Source organism: Sinohyriopsis cumingii, chromosome 5 (assembly GCF_028554795.1).
Source record: "Sinohyriopsis cumingii isolate HCF-2022 chromosome 5, ASM2855479v2, whole genome shotgun sequence".
Classification (NCBI taxonomy): Eukaryota; Metazoa; Mollusca; class Bivalvia; order Unionida; family Unionidae; genus Sinohyriopsis; species Sinohyriopsis cumingii.
Genome location: NC_142965.1, coordinates 59015514 through 59034642, shown reverse-complemented (window position 1 = coordinate 59034642; position 19129 = coordinate 59015514). Strand labels below are relative to the sequence as shown.

At 36.0% G+C, this 19129-nt stretch overlaps 1 protein-coding gene across 1 annotated transcript in view; it reads right to left on the bottom strand.

The window, feature by feature from the left end:
* Window positions 1-19129, bottom strand: part of LOC149799250 (FMR1-interacting protein NUFIP1-like) — a 47746-nt gene that overhangs the window by 25907 nt on the left and 2710 nt on the right. Inside the window, exons 2-6 of the mRNA XM_089958531.1 lie at window positions 15741-16293; window positions 12594-12713; window positions 7664-7726; window positions 6423-6505; window positions 4030-4122 (exon numbers count right to left, since the gene is read on the bottom strand). Coding sequence (XP_089814657.1) covers window positions 4030-4122; window positions 6423-6505; window positions 7664-7726; window positions 12594-12713; window positions 15741-16256 — 875 coding nt within the window. The 5' untranslated portion in view covers window positions 16257-16293. The remainder of the gene's footprint in view (window positions 1-4029; window positions 4123-6422; window positions 6506-7663; window positions 7727-12593; window positions 12714-15740; window positions 16294-19129) is intronic.

Below are 19129 nucleotides of genomic sequence, written 5' to 3'. Positions count from 1 at the left end.
AGTCTCAGTAGCTCATCAAGTTGAAATTTTCCAGCAAGAGTATCTGCAATGTAAGGTCAAAAGGCAACTCTGTGCCATGTTGCATCATGAACTTAACAATCTTCTGATCCAAAAGTGCTATGATGGCATTCTTTTAACACAACGTGTGAACTGAGCTATAAATAACTGCACCATTGCTTTAAACATGTTCTAAACCCACTTACACAGAACTCTGGTCATGGACTGTGCTGGATGTTTCATCATTTCACAAGACACATATTGGCATTCAGTTTATGTCTTCATTAAGCCTCATTATCTTTTTAACTAATCTGATAACTTGTGCAATTTACTCAGATAGATGACACGATCACACACTTATAGAAAATATGAAAACTTCCTTCTGTCCAAGCTTGTACCTGAAAACTCATACATCTCAATGGTTCAAAAAAGAGAAGTAAGAATATCACTTATGATTTTTTTAAATAAGAGTTAAATACTGTATCACTATCAATTGCCACACTGCAGAAATCATAAAAAAATTACTGAAAAATTGTTAAAACTACAATAAAAATCTAAATCACAAACACATGCATGTTACAGAATTAAATTGTTATGTATGAAGTCTGAAACCTGTGTGTTTTTACAATGGCACTATCGTATTTAATGTATATCTTGGGACACGATAAAATAAAATTAAAAAATTCTGTTCCAGAACATATAGTGAACCTTTTTTCACCTAGGTCATATCATATATCCAAAGACTTAAGAAACAAAATAAATTTGTGTTGAATTTGCACCCAACCACTGCATGTTATACTTATTTGCTAATAAAATCAAAGAAACTAACCATCTTTTGTTATTACTTATTCCTCTTTTTTTTCCCCATTAAGAGTAATTTATTAAACATAAAAATATATCTATCTACTCCATATAAGCAGCATTTGCATCAATACTGTAGTGTGTATCACATATGACAGACAAGACATGATGTATTCATTGACATGAATATAGAGAAACGAATCAAGTTTGGTAGTACTCAAAGGTTTGAATGTTATCAGGCTGAAACTGGTTACAACATAATTGCAAACGAGAGAGAGATAGAGAGAGAGATAAATGATTGCTTGAAGGCACCTGCCATTTTCATACATGACATAGCTTTAAGGTGCAAAATTATCCAGTGTATCTGTATGACAGTATCTTGTACATAAAAATCATGATTTGAAAATACATTCACTGTGAACACAAATGACTGGCATGGGTTACAAAAAGTATTATTAAACCAAGTTATTGCTGTGCAGACTATTTATCCTGTAAACATCAATGCACACTTGTATCAATTATGATTACAGATAGCAAACAAACAGAAACCTAGCTGGTAATTAACATAACTGGCAGCAAGCAATAAACACAGTGTATGAATTTTCCAGCAGGATGTCAGATACAAAGATTATCTGATTACAAACAAGCTGACCCCAGAAGCCAACACCATTAAAAATGTCAAAGTTGTATTTATTATGACATACCATCTAAAAAATGTGAAAGTTGTATTCATTGTGACATACCATTAAAAATGTTAAAATTATATTCATTATCCTCTGATCTGACACTACATACAATGATGTCAAACTGGAAAAAAAGATTGTTTTGTGACAAGAAGTCATTAAACTTTTATATATTTTTTGCAATGATAGCCATATTTGAGAATGGATCACAATCATCTGCAGAAAATTTAAAGGCTTTCATGCCAGGATATTTTCCTTGAAATCTGACTAAATCCTGAACAGATTTTTAGAAGTCATTCAAAGAAATATCGACTTTGAGAAATGGCAGATATATCTGAGAGCAGACCAACAGTATTTTTAAAAAAATGAAAGGCCTTCATGCAAGATCATGTAGGTCCAATTTATTAAATTCTGTTCCATAGTTTCTGAGAATAAGCTATTAAAATGGCTTTATATTATTCATAACAGCAGTCACACAGTATCAGATCTTTCATACAAAATATGAATGAGTGAGAGATCTTCCTGCCAGGACCATTTCTACCAAATATGATCAGTTTTTAAAGAAGTAAATTAGAGATCTTCCTGTCAGGACCATTTCTACCAAATATGATCAGTTTTTAAAGAAGTAAATTTGAGATCTTCCTGCCAGGACCATTTCTACCAAATATGATCAGTTTTTAAAGAAGTAAATTTGAGATCTTCCTGTCAGGACCATTTCTACCAAATATGATCAGTTTTTAAAGAAGTAAATTAGAGATCTTCCTGCCAGGACCATTTCTACCAAATATGAACAGTTTTTAAAGAAGTAAATTAGAGGGTTTTCTAATTTTTTTATTGTAATTTTAGTAATGATGGCCATTTATAGTTATGGATGAGCTTCACTGTACTTAATGAAAGGACATCAAGCCAAGATGCTTTCTACCAAATATGGTCAACGTCTGTTAAGCAGTGACAGCAGCTGTAGAAGATCAATTAGCAACTAAAAAAGGCCTTCATATCAGGACGCTTTCTGACAAATTTGTCTGAAATTAGTCCATTGGCATTTTAAAAAACTGAAAAAGCAATTCTTGATGCACGCATGAGAGATGACACATGATGTATGAAGGACACGGGGCCATATAACAAACTCACATGACCTCTTGGCTTGGTGAACTAAAAGTTGGTTTTGGGCATAACTACTGTATTTAAACTTTGCCTTCAATTCCAAACATTTAATGCACATATCTTTCTGAGACCAAATGACTGCACACATGTTTAAAACATCTTTTTCAAGAGGAGTTTTTGGCACATTTTGGTAGGTATTGACAATGTTGTTCTTTAGAATAAACACAGACAAAGATTTATATATATCTACTGGAATATCAAAACCTTCCTCTTATTTTCCTGTTCAAATCGATAACAATTCTGTTTAAAAAAGATAAACATCTCTTAAGTTAAATTTTGTTTTGTGGAAGTCTGGTCTAATTACAGTTTCTATAAAGAATGTACTTGAGTAATTACAATTCCTACATATACTGAACTTGAGACAATTCCTTCTATGCAATGAAGTTCACCTGGAAATTCCAGGGAAATTCACTGTTTTCTTGAGGATCTCCAGTCCTATACAGACCGGATGTCACACTGTTTCACGAAGTGATTGAGTATATGGTTTTATAAAACAAATCTCAGTCATGAACAATGTATGTTGCAGAACAAGTTATTCATGCAATAGAATAAACAGTCTTACTGTTGAATGGACAAGGAATTTAAAATTGCACACAATACATATATGTCAATCTGACCATATTATTCCTGGGACAGCCCATGTTGTCTTGATATATATATGTTGAGCCCATATAGCTATACCATGTAAAAACTGTGGAAATCAAAATGATTACTAAAATGTCTCCATTAGGAAAAATCCATGTCTGGAACTGGGCTTGAACTTGTGACCCCTTGGACATTAGCTTAGCATTTTACCACCTGAGCTGTTGGTGTCCATGCTTCAGTCTGCACTACTCAGTTTTCAGATGCAGCACTGGATACCATTTGAAATGCATTTTGAAACCACTAAAGTAGTACTTATCAGTAAGAATGACTTTTGAAACCAGTAAAGTAGTACTTATCAGTAAGAATGACTTTTGAAACCACTAAAGTAGTACTTATCAGGAAGAATGCCTTTTGAAAACACTAAAGTAGTACTTATCAGGAAGAATGCCTTTTGAAACCACTAAAGTAGTACTTATCAGGAAGAATGCCTTCTGAAACCACTAAAGTAGTACTTATCAGGAAGAATGCCTTTTGAAAACACTAAAGTAGTACTTATCAGGAAGAATGCCTTTTGAAACCACTAAAGTAGTACTTATCAGGAAGAATGCCTTTTGAAACTACCTAAGTAGTACTTCTCAGGAAGAATGCACCCCTCAGAACTGATGAATGTACCAGCAAATTTTCCAAGAAACAGCTAAATGCGAAACCTAAGTTTGAAATGTAGAACACAACAAATTCTGTCTGAGAATACATATAATACTTGGATAAGATAAAAAGCATGTTAAGATTCATAACTCACCCAAAGTATTTATTCTCTATAACTTCTCCTCGAGCCTCTTTCTCGGCCTGTATTTGCTTCTTCCTTTCTAGATTTGCTGCTGTTGGATAGTTCCTGTTTGCAAAAACAGTATGAATTATATATCTCAATAAAAGCAATATGCATGCATGTCAAATCAACAGAACCTGATTTCATGTAAACAGCATTATGATTGACTTTAGTGCAGCTTTCCTTTTTGAAATGCACAAAGTGATACCCGATATTTTTATGGGTAAAATATTGTTTAGGTAAACAAGGCCCTTTTTACTTTCCCATTTAAAACAATGTAAAGGACACACCTCCACCTATCCTTGAATATATCAATTGATGTATACTGATGTTGTTACTTTGGGAGGAAAGTGACAAACTCGATGACCAAACAATACTGAAACAAGGTATATAACTCAAAGTACTAATCATTTACCTAAATTTTAGTTGCATCCCTTGTCATGAAATTGCTCTGAAAGGCCAGTGGATCTATGCTTTGTCACAAATTTAGGAAGACAATACAATTTGTAACAAGTATTAGTAATATGAAATATATTTGGGAAAAGAAGACTGGCATGAAAGACTTTTCAAAATAACATGTATCAATAATGCACAAAGACTACTTGCAAATACTTTTTACATTTTTCCAGGCAGCAACAGTGGCTCTGTAATTAGTATGTCAAATTCATGACTAAATAAATGGATGTATGTTCAAATCCTATCAATGGATCATCACAGGTCAGCTACTGTGATACAACCTTTGGCAAAATACTTTCATCCAATTGCCTCATTTTACTGAAGAAGTTGTTTCAAGGTTTTTCTATTTTTTGGCAATATCTGATGGCAGATCAACATTGTTTGTATAAATCTGAACAGTGTTCATGCCAGAGTGCTTATTGTCAAATTCAATTCAACTGTTCTGAAGAAGTCATTTCAAAATTCTGTATGCTTTCACTACCAGAAGCCATATTTCATGGAATATCAGCTTCATCCGTAAGGTCTTCATGAGAGCATGTTTTCTTCATACTATCTAATTATGTTCTGTGATTTTGGAGAAATCATTAAAAGGTTTTCCTACTTTAGCAATGGTGGGGATGGATCAGCAACTGTCCTATAAACTTGAGAGAGCTCTATCCAGGAATACTTTATGTCAAATTGGCTCAAATTATGCCGTGCAGGCTTTGAAAAGTAGTTGTTTCTAGGTTTTTCTATTTTTTAAATAACAATGGCCATATTTGAGTGGATCAGCATTGTTTGTTATTGTGAGTTCAACAACTTTTTTTAGCATATGATAGACTACACATGGCAAGAGAGAATAACTGTTGGAGGAAGAACCCTGAAAACTCCCCAAAAGAACCACTGACCCATGGATAGCTACTGGGGAATCTTTCTCACACACACACATAGGTCAGAGACTCACAAAACTCTGTCACCTGGGGCCCGGGGCATTATTTGTATGACTTGAAAAGTCTTTATGCTGGGAAGCTTTCTTTCTAGTTTTGGTCAGATTCTATTCAGCTATGTTAGATAAGTCACTGAATGGTTTTGGCTTCTTTAATGGTGGACATATCTGCCCTGCCTTCATGCTTTCTGCAATGGTGGACATACCTGTCCTGCCTTCATGCTTTCTGCAATGGAGGACATATCTGTCCTGCCTTCATGCTTTTTGTAATATCTGACCACATCTTTTTGTTCAGCAGTCTTTGAGAGGAAGTTATTTAAAGGTAATTTTTATTTAATTTTAGTAACAATGGCTAGATTTGATGTTGGATTTGCATAAATCTGAAAACCCTTTATGCCAGGATGCTCAATGCCAAGTGGTCAAAATTGATCTCATGATTTTTAGACAAAGTTTAAGTAGCACAACGGATGCAGGGCCAGGACATTGGTATGGAACCCATCACAAATAGCCAAACTATGCTTTTCAATTTTTGCCCCCCGCCCCGGCCATTCTGGATTATAATCTTTTATCATCATCTCATTCTCTTAAAATATATAAAATATTGTAAGTTCCCTTCAGCCAGTGCAGATGGAGCTCAGGACGAGTTCACATTACCTTGCATGAAAATTTAACCTGGAACCTTCACCTCCTTTCCTAGAGGTTGCATCTCTCCTCAATCATACAAAGTATGCTCACTCTTCTTCAATTAAGGTAATTAGTGTAATGGAGTTCATGTTAAAAATATAACTTTATGGAAAGATGGAGAATAGACAGACACGACCAATCAAAATATATTCACAAAAGTGCAGAAATCATTTCTCTAATTACCATGCAGCTGTAGAAAAAGCCCACTCTCTGCAATGTAAATTTCAATACTTTTAATGCAACGATTAGTCGAGTAAATAAGTAGTAAAGCTTAAATCAAATAAATTGATAAGTCTCATACTTCCTCCTCTCTGCTCTCCATTTTTCAATATCTTCTTCTGAATCCAAGGTCCATATTTTCTTTGCTAGACCTGATGTATGTTGCTGTGGGAAGGGGAAAAAAAGAACAATAAAAAACTTGTCATCTTGGTTTATTTCACAAAACCAATGAATGTTTAGTGACCACAAATCTGTATGCAAAATTCTGCCTGACAGACACACAAACAAATAAAAAGATTATAAGAGCTGAAAATGTGCAGCCATGGAGCACAAAAGCATCAGTACATAGGTGGATATCTGACAACAATTTGTGGGAAACCTGCCATCCCATGCAACACTTTATAAAATGAACTGAGCAATGTCATCTGCTGGCCCAAGTTAAGTAATGATTAATCAACATTTTAATTTAACACCCGTCTGACCCAATTTCACGTAAAGGAACTAAGCCAGTGTTTGTTGAATCTCAGTGATAATTTTAATTCCTGCCCATTTTCGACAATAGAGATTTAGACAGTTCCTAACCCAACAAACATCTGTCATATTGCTATGACAATACTATTAAGAATCTGTCATTACTATGAAAATACTAATAGGAATTTGTCATCGCTATGATAATACTAATTAGAATCTGTCATTACTTTGAAAATACTGATAGGAATTAGTCATTGCTATGACAATACTATTAAGAATCTGGCATTGTCATGAAGATAGACAGGAATCTGGCATTGCCATTAAGATAAGAAGAACCTGTCATTGCCTTGAAGAGAGATGGAAATCTGTTAATGCCAGATATCTGTCACTGATATGAAGATAATGATAGGGATCTGTCATTACACTGAAAATACTGATGGGACCTGTCATCGCCATGACAATACTGACAGGGATGAATATACTGATAATTATGATCTGCTGTTAAAGGGTTTTTACTTTATTGTGACATGATTCAGACAACTACACAATTGCTACCAATTTGTAAACTCATGACAAACATGCAATTGGGTCACAAATGGACAGACTTGCATCAGATGACAGAAAACAGGTCACCCTATATGCTCTTCTGATCTATGACCAGTCAAGTTACAATTACCAGTTTGTATCACTACTTAAATACCATCATTAAAAGCGACAGATGTTACCATCACTGATGGTGTTTGTGCACTGAGGACATCTGATACCTATACTATTACAAAATTGGGAACAATGATTTGGACATGTCATATCTGAATCCATGTTAAAATGAAGCATGTTATAAGTGGAACTCACCAATCTATAATGCAACTGTACCAATTTTGGGGCTGCAACATACGTACACCCAGCAACCTCACACTGAAAAAAAGATGATATAACTTTATCTATATATATATAATGTTCCAAGCTGAATTTATCCATCACAAAATTACAAACAGACGTTATTATGAAAAAATATTTTTTTTAGTGTAAATGTCCTGAGTTACTTATCTGCAAAATAATCATGACAAAGATCAATAAAATTAACAGGACAACAAACTTGACAAAATTTACCAAGAAAAACTTACTTGTTGATTGCTTAAATATGAAAACATGCAGCCATTAAATAGCCAATAAAATATCAAGTGTTTTGGTATGACATACATTTTTTCTTTCACACAAACCAATTACTGTGATGACATTTTTGTATAACAATACTTACCCATTATGATAAGTCAGTACATACAATGCCCCATAAATTCAACCCATCCAAGCTAAAACGATTGTGTAATATCTTTTTGTTTGTTTCTGCAACAGCTGTGCTATAAAGCTGTCTACTAGAGAGGCCAGCCCTTGATTAGGCAGACTGTCTCATTACTAAGGTTGACATCAGACTAAAGTGGTCAGCCCTTGATTAGACAAGACTGTCTACTTGCCAAAGTTGACATCAGGCTAGAGTGGTCAGCCCTTGATTAGACGGACTGATTCCAAAATCAGGTAGATCATCAGTTATTACTGGAGTAGATATGCTTGATCTTTTTGGAATGTAGCTTGTAGAGAAGGCACCCTGTATTGTGATGAGTAGGTATTATCAAGAAAACTGACTTCTTGTTCAAATAATACATTAAGAGAAGAGATAAGAGCTGGGAGTTACATGCCCTTACCCTTTAGTTAAATCCCTTACCCTGTCTCCAGTTTCCTTAATGTAAGTGAAGCATCTTCAAGGTGGATTTAACACATGGTAACACTGATATAAGTCCCTCTGAGATGAAGCTCGGTTGAGACACTGAAATAGGTCCCTCTCAGATATAGCCTGGTTGTGACACCGATATTATAGATCCTTCTGAGATGAAAGGTCTCTGAAGAAAAAGCTGGAGGATGTTGTATCAGTCTGGGAGCAGTTGCATTCAAAACCTATGCTACTGGCAACAGTCCTAACTTCAGAAAACAATATGCATGCAAAAAACATCTGGTTTTGGATTTGATCCTGGCAGACTGAATGGAAAACCCACTGCTACCAGAATTAGATCACCTGTCTGAAAGCCTATTCCTTTCCTTCCTGGAATGGTAAATTCTAGTGAGATCTTTCTCATCTGATCTACTCCATTCCTTTTAGGACCACTTCAGAATCCTGATGGGGTCCTGCAGACAACACCTGCAAATAAAGTTCCAGAGTAAAGAAAAGTTTCAAGAGAAGAAATTATTTTGCATGAGATAGCCTAGTACAGGCAAAGAAAGCAGGGACTGTCATGAGAGAAACCAAACCATCATGGGGTAACTGCTGATAATTCAGGTCAACTGATTAGGTGCATCTCCTCACTATGTGGGTCCAAGTCTCTGGTTCAGCCAATGTGGGAAGCTTGCTGTAGCTGCCCTGGGTCAGTGGTTCTTCCCTGGGTTTTCCTGGGTTCTTCTTCCACCAGTTATACTGGTCATTATGTACTGCCCATAGTGTGCTGAAAACTTGCATTTGTCATTGTTTAAACAAGTGGCAAGAAGCAGTATCTGATACATTCAATAGATCACCGATGCATGATTCTGTCCACTTAAGCAATCAGGCTTAGAAAGCACCCCAGTTCTCTCCCTTTTTGCATTACTTTGGGATTCTAGAAAAGATGCATCCATTAGAATCATTTCAATTCTGGGAACAAGCATCAACTGATGAGGCATTTGGACCTGGGATTGGAGAGACAAAGGTTGCTACTGCATGGAACCTGGTTGAATTATGGCCGACTTGGATGTGGATTTATTGATGACGAGAACAGGTAAGAAAATCCCAAACCTTCTTATACAACTGATGAATCTTAAGGTTTTGCTTGAATGAAAATGCCCTTTGCAGATGGGAATGTCTGCCAAAACTGAAAGGCATTCAATACAGTCTCCAAATCCAGGAGATTGATATGTAATGAATGCTGCTAAATATGACAAACACCACTCACTTCTGGAAGGACAACAGGATGTCCTTCCTGCTACTTTTATCTCTATTCAGAAACATGTACTGTGAGAGGTCTTGCCTCTTTGGCAGCCTGTTTCTTGATCTCTTTGAACTGGCCATGGTAAAGAACATTTGAAGAAAGCAGCTGCAAACATAAGAATGATTTTGTGGTGACTATTCAGGAAACAAGAATTGAAAGAATGGCGAGCACACATGCCAAATGAAGAATGGCAAACACACATGTCAAATGAGAGAACAGCAAGCACACATGCCAAATGAGAGAATGGCAAGCACACATGCCAAATGAAAGAATGGCAAGCACACATGCCAAACGAGTGGCAAGCACACATGCCAAATCAGAGAATGGCAAGCACACATGTCAAATGAAAGAATGGCAAGCACACATGTCAAATGAAAGAATGGCAAGCACACATGTCAAATGAAAGAATGGCAAGCACACATGTCAAATGAGAGAATGGCAAACACACATGTAAAATGGAAGAAGAGCAAGCACACATGTCAAATGAGAGAATGGCAAGCACACATGTTAAATGAGAGAATGGCAAGCACACATGTAAAATGAAAGAATGGAAAACACACATGTCAAATGAGTGAATGGCAAGCACACATGCCAAATGAGAGAATGACAAGCACACATGCCAAATGACAGAATGGCAAGCACACATGTCAAATGAAAGAACGGCAAGCACACATGTCAAATGAAAGAACAGCAAGCACACATGCCAAATGAGAGAATGGCAAGCACACATGCCAATATAGTGAATGGGCCTAATATGTGACCATCAGTCTTTGTTCTTGATGCTAAGGATCAAGCCATGTTTTAAACTCCTGAAAAACAGCCATAAAAAACTAGGTTTTTTGTGTGCAATTTAATGCCATTTTTCAGTACATGGTAGGCTATATATGACAGCCAACATATTTAACGGAAGGAAAAACCCAGGAAAACCCCAGAAAGAGCCATCAACCCAGTGGAAAGTTAATGGCAAATTTTCCTATATGTTAAACGAACTGAAACTTTAAGCCACATTGACAGAGGTGAAATGCAGTGTAGCTCATTTTGCAGATTTAGCAAAGATTTCTCTAGCCTTCCTTTTTATCACCACTGAATTTTTTGGCTCAGTGTGCAATTGTTTCTTTTCCTTCTCAATGAGAGCCTTTTTCCTTTCAAGCTGGTGCTTGTATTGGCAACATGCAGTGCACATATTCTAACAGAGGGCTACATATGTTCTCTCATGCAAGAAATCTTTCTTCTTATAGTAATTAATTGCACTTTTTCCAGATGCCTTCTGAGCTTCAATTTTTCAGCATGCAGCTTCTTTTGCATGTGTTGTTCCATACTCTTCCAACTACGATTACCATAATTCAGATCATTCTTGCAGAGGTCACAAAATGCCAGTCCTCTAGCATTCAGTTTTCTTATAAACTGAACAACTAAATTTCCATCAACTTTTCTCTCCAACCATTCCCATAAGTTTTTTAAAATCTTTATCTAAAAATTTTGTGTCATGGTCGCTCTCTTCAACTCAGGATGCCATGTTTTGCAAGCACGCTTCTTCTTTCCATTGCCATCAGCTTTCATTATACGAAGATTCATTGGATAAATTTAAACCTTTGACCAATCAGAATACCCTTTACGAGAGTCATGTGCAAACTAATATAAGGAAGAAATAATTTACAAGGGTCATTACAGAATGGGACCGGACAGACCATTTTTAAAAAACCAGATTGGAGATGATATAAAAAATTGACTATATCAAGAAAAATTTGGCATCAGGGATTTTGTTTTTGTTATGTATTAGAATACCCAATATACAATGCCATTTATCTCGGTTGTATTATCATAAATTTAGAATGGCAATAAATTTCTTGCAAAACTACACACACACAAAATGATCCCACAGAAATAAATGAACCTATAGCACAAGTCACATGGGTCATGTAGGCATTCAACACAGATTATTTCAGTAATGGATATCATTTTTACATACCTTTAAGTGGCAAGTATTCACTTCATTTAGATTTGAATACATCCATATTTCTTTGAAAGGTCATTAATTGGATGCCCCAAGAGGTGCATATGGCAAAATCAATGTTAAAGTTAGTAGACATTTTTGGACAAAATGAACCCAAAGGTGTGATCCAGTACAATCCATACTGAATGTCATGCACTGTGATGTCACAATGAAAGCTATGCATATTGATAAACAAATTTGTACTATCCTCGACTGTGACGATTCCACACAACACGCTCTTTTTTTTAAACCCAAGTTTAGTATACGTCCACCATTGTAAATGTCCATAGCAATAGATGTTGTTGTTGTTGTGGGGTTTAACGCCATTTTTCAGCACACGACAGGCTATACATGGCGGCCAGTATTAATGGTGGAGGAAGAACCCGGGAAAACCCCGGAAAGAACCACCGACCCTCGAGAAGCTACTGGCAAGCTTTCTCACATACCCACATTGGCTGAATCTTAGACTCGAACCGCCGCAGACAGAGGTGAGATGGCAGTGATCCGTAACGAAGAGCGCTTTAGACCACTCGGGGCCCCTCATAGCAATAGATAACTTTCATCTGGAAGTTTCTTGGTGATGGTTAAGGTGCAGAGCATTCAAAAATCTGGATTGAATAGACTTTGGTTAAAGAAAATTAGTGTTACTTTTTAAAAGAACTATTTATATTTATTATAAGATGAGTAAATGCGCATACATACATGACCGTTGTGACTTGTACTTTAAATTAATCTAATCGAATTGACATATTTTAACATCTAGATCCTTGCTACTTACCTTCAAATGCCCATCAACATGTTCATTATATTTTTCTTCTGTTTTAAATCCTCTGTCACATGTATCACAGAAAAAGAGGTTGTTTTCTGGAAGGTCTCTCTTTGATGGCTTCTGCTTCTTCTGAAATTGCAAAAAGGAATAAAATTATATTTTGGATGGCTATTGTATATTATACGCCTGTATGATTAAATTGTCACAAAATGTTATATATTCAGCACATATGCACCACTGAAACTTAAAAATTCATGAACTGTTAAGTATTTCAAAGGTAAAACTATCTTGTCCTCATTGCAAATTAAATGTGGTAATCATAGTTTTCTAAATGATTTTTAGACGTCATAATTTGCAGGCTGGTTAAATTTACCAGGGAGACTATGCTGAACTATAATGTACAGTACTTACACTGTGAAAAGTGTGCATAGCGTCACTTAAATCCTTACTTAATCTTATTCGCAAACATAGATACAGATTTTGCTTTATTTATTGTTTCGACCAAATTGCATTCTTCCAGATAACATTTCAGCTAGTCCTTAATAGCTGTTTCATTTACATTGATCATGCGCTCAATAGTTACTCATTTTCAATGATATAAGTGATCCTTGAGGTAATATTTTTAAAAAGGTACTCATGTTTATTTGTACAAGGCACATAACCATAATTTACATGTTCACGAAGAATGGTAATAATAAAGGCTATAATTCTCATAGAGAGCAACTAAGATCAACATCAATCAATATTGTTTTAGCTGAACAAACATAACTTTCCACACAATGGAAAGCTTGATATTTTGGTGTCTCCTATGTTGATAGTCGGCAAATCTGTCTTTCCTTTTGTGACAGCAGTAAAGGCCACTTATCATTAAAACCCTGAAACTGGCTTGTGATAAGAGGGACTTTTGACCGGTCACTATACCAGTTTAACATTGGTATATACTATATAAAAATGCCAGGTGTTCACTCGTGTTAAGTTTCGTTTGTGGGAATTGAGCTGTAGCATATGGAGTTACAGCATTCGTAGTGATCATTCTTGAAATTTAAATCAATTGTGGACAATTTTATTGTTGTGGTTTATCTTTTTGTTCTGGTTTATTTTTGTATTATTGTAGAGGTAAAAATAGTCATTCATTTATGTGAATAATGTTTAAACTCAACATTCTATTTAGTGAAGAAGCATATGCTTTATATTAAAACTATTATTTCATCACAGCAATAATTCAAAGGTGATACAACAGAACATGTAGGACTTTTCTTGTTTAGAAGATATGTGTTGTGTTGTGATGTGATTTGGATTTTTAATGTAGCATTAACAATATTTCAGTCATATCGCTACGATGTCTGTAATGTGGCAGTTTATAGTGATGTCTAGCACTGGAGCATCATGCCGCAGACATGTAGCATGATGTCCCACCCAGTCACATTATCCAGACACCAGGCCGACCAGTTCTAACACTAACCTCTTAATGCTGAGCGCCAAGCGAGGCAGCTGTTAGTACTATTTTTGTAAGTCTTTGGTATGACTCTGTCGGGGATTGAACCCACAACCTCACGCATCTAAGGCAGATGCTCTAACCACTAGGCCATTGGAGTTTAGAAGATATGAAAATCTAAGACAATGTAATAATCAGGAGTTCTCTACAAAAATCGAAGATATTATGAAATCAGGAGGTAAGCATCAAGTGAGCCTAAAAATTGGGAGTTATTTCACTGTGTGAAAGTTGACAGGTATAGTATAAGGTCGCTTACATCAAACTACAACTCAGCTTTTACGGTATTAGCATAATTTTCGAAGCATTATTTCAGAAACTTTATAAGAAAACAGAAAATGAAATAAATTACTTTTTTTAAATACAAGTTTGCCTAAACAAATGCATTTAGAACTTAACTTGTGAATCTTGAGATGCCTCGGAGTTGTAAGTCAGCTTATATGCAGGACATGTACTTTTTAGTGTTTATACTTGTTCAGTTTGGGGGTCGGCTTATACACGAACAGGCATATACGGTACATTGTAAACTAAAGAGCTTGATTTCACAGATATGGACCATTGTGGGCAAGCGAGTTTCAGAGAACTCTTGACCTGGCACTTTGAGATATCCTCAGGGATGATAAGAAATGTCATTATTATATCCAATGAAATCAAGACACCAATGTTACACTAATCAAACAATACAAAAATTGAGTTTCAACGTAGATGATTGTCTCACGAAATTAATGTTGCATGTTTCTGGAAAAAGGGAATCTTGTTTGGTGGTGTATCAACAGTTAGTCTAGTTCCCTGCTTGTGGACTCCCAACTTGGCAGGATAGTCTTAAACACCAGTATGGGAACCAGTCTCATCAAGAAAACAAAAAGCAGTGACGTAATACATAGATTTTTCGTGTACACATGATGGTTGTTGAAACCAGTTGGAATGATCATTCATATGTTGGACATTTTGAAAATAAATGTCTATTTAAACAGAATAATGAACTGCATTAAAAAAAGCATGTTATTAAAAAAAATTATCGACGTGATTGTAAAATGACGATTCAGTCATTCAACAGCTAAGTTTCCTATTGCTGCTCCCCCCAGTTTTCTCGATGTCAAAGCGATTTTTTTTCTTCAATTTTTGGAGGTTACTCTGTAACTCCCCGCTGCCTGTTGTGCGCGAGTTATCAAGGAAGGGGTGTATTGACAATGCTGATGCTGCTGGTGTTAGAGTGATCGCCGTGTCTTAGCTTCTCACTAATGTGGGATCGATAAAAAAAACATGAGCAAATCAAAGTCAAAACATTGTTTGTTATTACATATATGCACTTAGTTTTGCTACAGAAAAAATGGAGGGCATGTGTGCACTTATTTTCCATACATATATATGTGTCTTCACTTTTTATGGCTGCAGAAATATATTCTGGGTATACATCTCAGTGAAACCAAAAGCTGAGAATACATTGCTTGGAAATAGTAATATGCAGTCCTTTATTTAACTTCATCAACTTTTGACAAAAGTCATAACAATAAACAATAAATGCTAACTCACCATTGCAACAGGAATTATAATACTGATGACTTACTATGTGCCAATGCAGTTTACATTTCAAAAAGTCGGAATTCACATGTGTTGCTTTGAAGAATTGTAATGATATCTTGTGCAAGGATATTTTGACATACCTTTTTCTTCTTGAATCCTTGCTGTGACATGTTCTGATGATGGTTTCCATGAAAACTGTTGTTTGGTCTGTTTCCACTATTGAATTGTGGTTCATTTCTTTGAAACTGCTGACTGGAATGTGAATTCTGTGGTGGACCACCCCATCCTCCTAATGATCCTCTACCATTCTGCGGTGATCCAATGGGACAAGGGGGCCTGCCAGAAGGAAAAGGACATCTGTTCATATTTGCGGATCCAGGACCAGTCCAATTGGGTCCCTCAAACTGATGAAATCTAGGTCTAGGAGTGCAAGGATGTCTGCCATTGAACATAGGGCCTTGGCCTCTGGGATTATTCATGCACTGGGCGGGATTTCTAGTAAAGTTGGAATCTGGCCTAGGCCCCCATGACTGACCCCTAAATGCAGGTGGCTGATGCATTCTGGATGAAGGCCCTCCATCATATCTTCCTGGGATAAAGCTGTTATTGAGACCATTTTTAAGAGGTTCCCTCAGATTTGGTAAAAGTGGCCACATTTCGACCACCTCACTTGAGAAGATCTATTGTATTTCACTGTATGAAATATATAATTTTATATATTTATATATTTAGACACTGTACAGTAAATAAGGAGTCACAACATTCGGGGATACAGCACTTCAGATGGGGTTTTTTTTAGCCAAGCAAAAGCAAATCAAATGTGTCACTGTCTAATTTATTGCTAACTTACTAATTGGGTTTATTAAATTCTTAGCAAACAAATTACACTGTTCACATTTTTTTTATACATGTATGTTTGGTACATGTGGAATTATCAAATTCATTTGTTTGGTAGGTTTGGTCATTTCATTACCATTGTTGTTGTTTTGTTGTTTCAGTAGACAATACTGGAATTCTTACGTGACAATTCTGTTCATAAACTGGTTCTTTTAGTAATAAACATGCAAGAAATAAATCAAGCATATAATCTATTCATAATGTAATAACTTGAAATAGCTATGCCTGATAGAACTATACTGTTTTGACAGTCTATGCTAAAAATGACGACTGATTGCATCCTCATGATTTGACATGCAACGGGGGTGTTCTCTTTGCAATGCACACACTATTACATGTACATGTTTTTGGTCTTGAAGTTACTCTTCAAACTGGCTCCCAATACTGTATTGGAATCCATGGAAAATCTTCTAACATCCCAATCATTTTGTATAAGAGAAGTTGTTGTTGTAGGGTTTCATGCCATTTTTCAGTACACGTTAGGCTATACATGGCAGCAGTATTAATGGTGGAGGAAGAACCCGGGAACCACCGACCCTCAATAAGCTACTGGCAAACTTTCTCACATATCTGAGACTCGAACCCACACAGACAGAGGTGAGATGGCAGTGATCTGTAACAGAGAGCACTTTAGATCACTCTGGGCCCCCTTATAAAAGAAGTATTATTATCATGTAAATGATATCTTGAGGTTTGTTTTTCATGATATCAAGAGCAATTGTTTTTTATCCAACTTACGGGGACAGTCTTGTTCAATGTTGTGTATGATGACATCTTTACTGGTATATGTACCATGATTCTGACAGAAAATTCATGTCACTTTCATGCAACAGACCTACTCTGTACATGACATCATGGTACTATCGATAGACATAAAAGATTAAGACCCTGATGGGCAGTAAGGAAATAAGGTCTTTAGATTAGATTTTTGGGGTAAAACTAACATTAACTATGCAATAAGTACCCATAGCTATTAAATAGCTTTCTTTTTTGTGCTCAAAAAATGCTCTTTCCAACTGATGGACATACATCCTTCATTAGAGTGAAGAACTGTCAGTTCAGTATGACACAATTTTTTGTGTAACTCGCCTGTTCTTCTTACTGTATGTATAAAACAAGACAGATCGTTCATCTATTTTAAAGACAACTATTATATCAGGACACCAGAGCTGGATGGGAAGAGGGCATTCAACAACAGCTTTGGGTAAGTAATGCATAATTAAAATTAGTTTACCCCCCCAAAAAAAAAACATTTTAGTAGCAGCAACAGCTATTATTTAGCTGAATTTGTCAGTAACGATGCTCCATTAAACTGAGAGAAAAAAACGAGAAAAAGGATGGTACTTACATTTGTGGAGAGGTTCATGTTATGGAATGTTGGTATTTCTTGGGGCCATAATGACGGAACAAAGAAAAAAATGCCTGTGCTTTGCTGTGATAATCAGCAGAGGTAAGAGGAGGGAAAGGGAATTGTAAAAATGCTGCCTTCATGATGTCCTCCAAGCAGGAGCTATTAAATGATGCCCGACGCCTCTCTAATTTTAAATTGGGCATGATGATGAAATGTATAAATATATTTTCAAGATGTTAACAAACCTGCCATAACAATGCACAATCTAAATCGGATCACTACTGTCTTATGTGAAATGGAGATCTGGGATGCAGAAAATCACTGCGACAGGAGTCCTCCATACACGTGTAATATGTGTGCGGCAAAATTCAAAGACTTGCTAGTCCTGCTTCAGCCACTTGCTTTGTGGGAAAATGTGTTGATGAATTAGCTGTGTTGATATTTACAATGACAGAATTCAGTGACTGAAAGACCCCATGATACATGCAGGTTGCCATTTTATAAGAATACATTAAAAAGAACATGATGCAATAGCTGAGCGGCAAGTTCAAATGCTCTGACGGGCAGCCGTGTGGAAGATGCAGATATTTACAGTGATTGAATTCAGAGGCAGAAAGACCCAGAGATGTACATGTGGTCATTATAAAAGTACATCAAATAAACAACTTTAGCTTTTGTTATTGTGTTCATTTCCAAATGTAGTGGAATAAGCAGTGCACGTGACCTCAGAATCAAGGCATGTTGAGACTTGGACAAAATGTCATTCATAAGTGGGTGACAAGTCGCCTAAAAATGTAAACTTCGCCTTCTTCTGTTAGGAAAGTGAAAACGAATTTGCCCTGTGATTATTTAAGAGGTACATTGACTGACCATACCATAGTTTTTTTTAAATGCCCCTCGCCTTAGCCCAGTTAGTTCTAGTGTTGTAGCGAAATGTATTCACCAAGGCATCAGTAGCTAGGCCTAGCTTTTATATCAATTATGTTGACAAACAAACTCTTGCCCATTCACATGCATTATGTTTTATTAGCTGATTGACCATTAACCCTTTTCCAAGTAAGGTAGCAACTATCAATTTCCTGCATGCTATCCTTTGATGATAAAACATACAAACTTGTGTTTTAAGATCAGAATCAGTGATCTGGATGTATATTAACTTCCTCTTATACATTATTTCGTCATAAAATTAGTTTGAAATTGTAAGTGAACAAGTAGGCCTTACGGGAAATAATGGCGGACTTCGCTAAATCTGGGATGTACCAGTTTATTAGATTGTCTGTT